Here is a 7,187-nt window from a genome sequence, read left to right on the forward strand (position 1 = left end):
TGCTTAAAATTTTAAATACAAATAGAAGTTTCAGGTGGTCAGATGGACTACAGAAGGTGAGGTTGCTCAAACCTGACTTCTTTGTATTTAAAATCACGGGGCGTCATTGTTTTATTGAGAGTCTCTTGCTGCTTCAACACAAGAACGTGTGACATCACAGGGGTGGAAACGTGTGACCTGCGCCCGACGAGAACTCTGAAAGATTTAGAATCGTCAAGAATTAATTCTCAAAATGAACACGCGTAGCTACTGCGTCTGACACGGAGGTCCCCACATCCACTTCCCTGTGGAATACAGCGCGTGGTAAAGCGTACACCATAAAGATGTGCTAATTCAGAGCTTCTAGTTTTTAATCATCGACAGTAACCGCAGCAACTGTTTAGACCAGGAGTTGACGAACCACGACTTGCTGGCCAAAGCCGGCCCAACGTCTACCATGTAGGAGCCAAGGATGGTTTTTTAACTGGCTGTGGGGAAAATAAAAAAAAAAAAAAAGGAGAATAATATTTCGTGACGTGTGCAAAGTATATAGAACTCACGTTTCAGCATCCGTAACTCAAGGTTCCTGGCACAGAACATGCTCATTCACTCACGAGTTGTCTGCGGTGGCCCTCACACCGTGACAGCAAGCTGTGTGGTCGCCGCCTGGCTCACGGAGCTGAAAATATTCACTCTCTGGCCCTTTACAGAAAAAGCTTGTAGACCCCTACTTTACACCAACAGATGGATTTCTTAGGGGGAGAGATTTTCATCCCTGACGTTGTTCAGAAAGGGCCTCTACACGGCGATACTCGGAGAGCAACTAACAAAATAGGGTTTGTGATCGTTTTTTGAATTTTCAAAAGATGATGTGCCTCTTCACTGACAGCAGCTGGGGCGAGCTGCTCCCCGCACCCCACCCTTGGCGTGGAGCCCGCTGGCTCTTTACTGCGACCCCCATTTTGGAGAGGCGGTAGCAGAGGCACAGAGAGGCCAAGCGACTTGCCCAAGGTCACACAGCTTGCAAGAGGAGGGAGTGAACGATGACGCGGCAGTGCCCGGATCTCCTGCCTGATATCGCTGTGAGCACTGCCACCCAGCGGCAGCTCCGGCTTTGCACCATGATCTTGAATTTCAGCATCACAGCTTACAAGCCACACAAGCTTGGGCAAGAGACATCGGCTCCCCGAGCCCCGGTTTCCTCATCTGTGAGGGGGTATGGCAAATCCCCCACCCACTGGGGTTTTCGGAGGACCGAGTTCACGTGTGCGTTTCACCCGGTGCCTGCTGGCACAGCGAATGGTCGGTAAGTGCTGTGGTTTTAATTAGGTCGGGTGCTCACGCCGGGTGCTGGGCCTGGGCTGAATGGCCCAGAGAAGGAAAGTCTCAGGGAATGAATGGGGTGGAAGGGGATTCATTTGCATAGAATCCCCTTGCAGGGATTTTGCTGGCATGCAAATTGCTTGCATGCAAATTGCTTGCATGCAAATTGCATGTAAAAAACACCCTAACGAGCGCGAGGAATTACTTCCTCGTGGATCCTCCCTTAAGCCATCTGATTCAACCCAGGGGCCCTGAACTGGGTGCTGCTGTCTCTTAGACACCTCTCTGTGGATCCCGTTTTAGGAGTCAGCTAATCCAGAACCTTCCATAGGCAACTGTAGCTGCCTCGAATTTAATAACCTTATTTATTTTCCTTTGCCTGTTTCAGGCACCTGATACTCTTCTTCTTATTTACCCTAGGGTGACAATGTTTCCTTTTAAGATAAGGTTGTAGAAGAAAAAAGTTTAGTACTGTCTCCAGCATTATCGTCCACTTGGCTTTTTTTCGGAGATAAACTTGTTTCAGAAAGCCGCTTTATAACGCGATGGTAAGGTGGGACCGATACCAGGCTCAGTGCTCTCTGGCTGGGCCAGCCTCATCTGTGTGTGGCTGGTGGGAGTCTCCACGAACGCCCACGCCTCGGCCCACGACTCAGGCCAACGCCAGTCCTGATCAGATTTCCCCTGGGGTTAAACATTAACCCAATGTTTGACCCGTCAGGGCCTGTATAAAACATTTAGATCAGTCGTCACATTTTACAGATAGGAAAACAGAGCCTCAGAGGGGGAAAGGGACTTCATGGTGTCACACAGCCAGTTTGTGGCTGAGTCGGGGGTGGGACGTAGGTCCCTTGGCACCCAGGCAAGAAAGAATTCTACACAAGATGGGAAAGTTACGAGTTGATTCGAGACGAGGCTGACGTTCCAACTCGGCCGCAAGCAGGCCCATCTCCCTTGGGATCCGCGGGGCACACCGAATGTGAGGTTCATTCCACAAATATGTTTGAGCCACTTTGGTGGTGTGGGACCATTTTCAGGGATGGAGGCACCTCAGTGACCACCACTGACAGGTCCCCGCTTCCTGGTGTGGACAGATGACACAGGTGAATAGCAGAGCCCCCCAAAGGTGTCATGCGAAAATGACTAGGGCGAGGGTGACTTTGGCTGGGGTGACAGGGCAGCGCCCTGGGGAGGTGACCACTGAGCCGAGACCGCTGCCAGGCTCGGGTTTCCCAGCGGTGTGGGTTGACGATGTCATTCCCCACAGCCTGCCCTGCAGTGCTGTGCTGAAGTCCTAACCCCAAGACCTCGGGACATGACTGTTTGGAGATAAGAGGCGATAAGTTGAAATGAGGTCATTAGGGGCCCCTGATCCTATGACTGGCGTCCTTATCAGAAGAGGCAATTTAGATGCAGAGGCTCAGGGAAAAGAGGCATCTAGGGGCCAAGGAGAGAGGCCTCAGGGGGAACCCACCCCTCCCAGCCTTGATCTCTGACTTCCAGCCCCTGGAACAGGGAGGCGAGAAACTTCGGTCGTTTCGGCCGCCTGGGCTGTGGCGTTTCTTCTCAGCATCAGGACAAATTCAGTGTCTGGAGTACGGAGGGGCCTCGTACCCCTCCCTGCGGGCTCCTTCCCCCTGCCGAGCGCCGCTGGGTGGGGCAGGAGGAGACACCCCTGAGACTCCTCCCCCACAGGGAAGAACCTGGAGGACACACCTGTAGCCAGGGGAGGCCTCCTTTCCCAGTGAGAGGTCCCTGCGACCCTTGGACCCACCAGCCATAAAGCGAGCGCCAGGATGAGGTGGTGGCTAGATGTGGAGGGGACCGGCCCTGCCTGCTGGTCGAGGCTCAAGGCCCTCGTGAGGCACTGCCCTGGGGGCCCCCACAGAATTTTCCCAGTGAGGGGGACCGCCCTCCTACGGGCAGCTAAGAGAGAGCCCTTGACACCAGGGCCTCCTGGCCCCGGCCATGCACATGTCCCACCCGATCTCTTCTAGAAACTTCTAGAGCCGTCATAGGCCCACAGTCAGACTTCTCGCCTTCGGTCCCTTCCCTCCCTCCCCTACCCCTCGCCGGCTCTGCTCCAGGCCCCCACCCTTGCTGTCCCTTCTCCCCCGGGGCCTTCACACTGGGGCCTTCTCAACACTCTTCCCACGTGACATGTTCCCACTGGACCACCTCATATAAAGTTACCGGTCACCAGATCCTCTTCATCTCCTTCCTGCTTTATTTTTCTACACACGTTACTTATTTTATTGCTTATGCACAAATGATTTTGTTCAGTATCTGTCTCCCCGCATGGGAACGTCAGTGCCACCGGGGCAGGGAGAGGGGGACAATTTATGTTCCCTGCTGTCTCCCTAGCACCTGGCACACAGTCACAGGAATGAATGAATGAATGAATGAATGAATTCTCGGGCATAATGTCCTTCATTAGGAAGAGCAGAGGGAGCCCTCCCCCGCAACGAGCTCTCCTCCCTCATGGTTTTTGGAGACTGGGGTTCAAACCCTGTCGTCACCTGCCCCCAAGAGCTCAGAACCCCCTGGGCATGCCGCAGTGCCAGATGTGAGGGGACAGGGAACTGGGCAGCCTCGAGGGTCTGGTGCTGAGCAGCTGGCATTGCCCAAGAGGCAGATCAGAGTCCCCCTGTCCCCCAGCCCCTGGCCTGCCCCTGCCACACCCATGTCACAAGGGTTTTACTCAAGGCCCGGCCTGGCCATATTCCAAGGGAGGGTCCTGGAGGAGGAGGCGGGGGGCAGGGCTCGGTCACGGAGTGCTGCTCCCGGGCCCCTGGCCTCTTCCACCTAAAACTGACCTTAAAGGGAAGTATAAGGAGAAGTCAAAAGAAACGGGAGGTGACATGGTGACAAGGGGCAAGCCCCTGTCTGGAGCGGCGGGTCTGGGCGTTGTCTCGACCGTGGCTGACTCACGGAGCGGCCACGGTGAGTCACAGCCCCTCTGTCCTCCTGTGTAAAGTGGGGACCGTCATGACGACCAGACTTGTGCTAATAATGCCAAAGGGCTGAAGCCACTGGAAAGCGACAGGCGGGCAGGCGTCTGCCAAGCCGGAGACACTACTAGTGACCATAGTAACAACGAGACACTTACTAGTGATTGTGGTAACAACATGCAGATGCTACATTCTCGGACCTGACTGCGTGGAGGTCCCTTCTAAGCTCGTTGCATGTTTTCGTTTGTCGAATCCTCCCAACGACCCGGCGAAGCAGGTCCTTTATCTCTCCCATTTTGCGGATAAAGAAACTGAGGCAGGGAGAAGCAGTCACACAGCAGCGAGTCGAATGGCCGAGCCAGGATTCGAACCCAGGTCTCGCTCTAACTCGGTGCTGAGAGAAGTATCACATATCACTTTAAATTTTCTAGTAGCTACCTTAAAAAAGCACAGAGTAAAATTAAGTTTCGTTTTCATAATATATTTCAATGATTGGAGTAATAAACCCAAGCTACTAGCATTTCGACGTGTGGTCGGTATCAAAATTATGAATGCGAGGTTTAGCTTTTCTTCACGCCGATCTTGTGTGTATTTCCCCAGTGCTGTATTTCTCACGTCCAGCACATCTCAATTCAGACAATAAATTTTCATCAGAAATCCTCGGTCTGTGCTTATAGAGTTCAGAAAATCTATAGTGAAAAATGTAGGTTCATGAACCCACACGTTCCGTGAGTACTCAGAACTTGTTCATTAACTTATCTGAGTACCGGATTTAAATTTTCAGTCAATGAAAATGAAATCAAATTTAAAAATCTAGTCCTTCAGTCACACTCTTCAATAGCCACAGTGGCCTGAGGCTCCTGTTTTGGGTGGTGTAGGTGTCGTCTGCTAAACCTGTGAATTACACAAAACTCTTCTGAAAAGGGCCAGGTAGTAAATATTCTCGGCTTTGCAGGCGACAGGGTCTCTGTTGCAACTACTCACCTCTGCCATCATAGCCCGAAAGCAGCACAGACGATATGTAAACAAATAGGCGTGGTCATGTGCCAATAAAGGGTTATTTACAAAAAACAGCAAAAGGCAGGAATGGGATTCAGTTCATACGCTATACTCAATGATCATATTTATACACGTGTGGTTGTTCCTTCTGTAAGTATTGATTGGGTAGCTACTGTGTGCCAGGCGTGGTGCCGGGCCCTGGGGACACTGCACACAGGTGCTCTTGTGACGATTGTCCCTGTTTTGTAGATAAACCTAGCTGGAGGCTTTCTAGCTCTCCACACACACCCCTTCCTCTTTCCGACTGCTAAGCTCCTGAGCCAAGGTCAAGGCAGGGGAGGAGCAAAAGACATTTTTGTCGAATGAAATAATTAATGAATATTCATCCCCCTAGGACTGGCCTCTGCCTTGCTCAGAATAGACACTCCATAAATGTTCGTTGAATGAAATAAGAAATAAAATAAATGGTGCGTCAATATTTTCAATATTGTTCCGTATCAGTATATACAGATAATCCTCGTTCATTTTCACAGCTGCATAATATTCCAGGGTTTTAGGAAATGCTTAATGTACGTGGCTGTTCATTGTATACTGTGTACTTTTTATTGAGGTAGAGTTAATTTGCAATAAGAATGTAAGGTTTTAGGTGTGTTCAATTTGATGCGTTTTGGCGGAGTAGCGTTCTGTTATCCAGATATACCAGTTCCGTTTGTCCATTCCCCCGTTCTTGGATATTTGAGTTGTTTCCAGTTTGTGACAATTATACACATAAGGCTGCTGTGAACATTCACGTGCAAGTTCTTCTGCGAACATACGGTTGCATTTCTCTTAGGTCAATAGCCAGGAGTGAAAATCACACGGTAAATAAATGTTTAACTTTATAAGAGGCTGTTCGATTTCCCAAAGTTTCTCAGAGTGCTCGGGTCATTTTGATGCCCAGTCGGGGAGAGTTTCAGTCACTGCATATCTTCCACCAACATCTGATGTGGTCCCATCTTTTTTATTTTCGTCATTCTATTGGGTATCTTTCAACGTTTTCATACGCCGGGATGGTTCAGAATAAATGAAGTCAAAAGCAAAATCAAAACCCGCACCTGCCCGGTTATGTTTGGGAAACGCTATAAACTCTGTTCCCTTCGGGAGCATTGCAAAGGCTCTGATAAGTCCTGCAGAGCCATTTGTTAATTTAGTGTTCCTCAGTCCTCTTTGATCGCGGCAGCCTTTTGGAGTCCGCACTAAGACATATTGGTGGAATCTGTTATGGGAATTTTATTTTGGATTCCACTGTAGTATGGCTTTGAAATATGTGGTTGTGTTCAGTCGACGAGATGATGTGACATCGAGGGTGTCAAAAAGTCCCCCTGTTCCTCATCGGAGCTGGCAACCTCCTACCCCCCCTCCAAGCCCTCCATGCCTGAACTCATGCGATCGATTTCTTCTAGAATCTTCTGTCGTTCATTCATTCAACAACCATTTATCGAGCCAAACTTGTTCCCACCTCAGGGTCTTTGCACTTGCTGTTCCCTCTGTCTGGAACTCCTTGGCCCTCCTCGCTCGTGTTGATCTTTCTCCTACTTGCTCAGACAGCTCTTCATCGGGGTATATAAAGCCTCCCAAGGTCCATAATTATAAACATTTAAAGCAACAGAAATATCCTGGGAGGGAGACCAGGAGCATCTCGGTCCACACGAGGGTGTAAGAGCCATTTTCCCCGCAGGTTTTCACGAGAGAGGCGTCCTACCTCAAGGACGCTGGACTCCTGAGAGCCATAAAGCGGGCAGGGGGGCCGAGCGAAGCGCAGAGTCGGGTCTCGCCGACCTGGGACCGCCCTGGCGTGGTGCCTGCGCAGCCAGGGCTGAGTAAACATGACGACCGAGCGGATCGCGAAAGGCAAGCCAAAGCCAGCGGGGTTAAAAGGGAAATGAGGACGACCCG

At 50.8% G+C, this 7,187-nt stretch overlaps 1 protein-coding gene across 1 annotated transcript in view; it reads left to right on the plus strand.

Annotated features, from left to right (window-relative positions):
* Positions 1–1,022: 1,022 nt before the first annotated feature.
* Positions 1,023–7,187, plus strand: part of CREB3L3 (cAMP responsive element binding protein 3 like 3) — a 21,991-nt gene continuing 15,826 nt past the window's right edge. The window contains exon 1 of the mRNA XM_023524276.1: positions 1,023–1,187. Coding sequence (XP_023380044.1) covers positions 1,023–1,187 — 165 coding nt within the window. The remainder of the gene's footprint in view (positions 1,188–7,187) is intronic.

The sequence above is a fragment of the Pteropus vampyrus genome, unplaced genomic scaffold (genome assembly GCF_000151845.1).
Source record: "Pteropus vampyrus isolate Shadow unplaced genomic scaffold, Pvam_2.0 Scaffold459, whole genome shotgun sequence".
In the NCBI taxonomy this organism is placed as follows: Eukaryota; Metazoa; Chordata; class Mammalia; order Chiroptera; family Pteropodidae; genus Pteropus; species Pteropus vampyrus.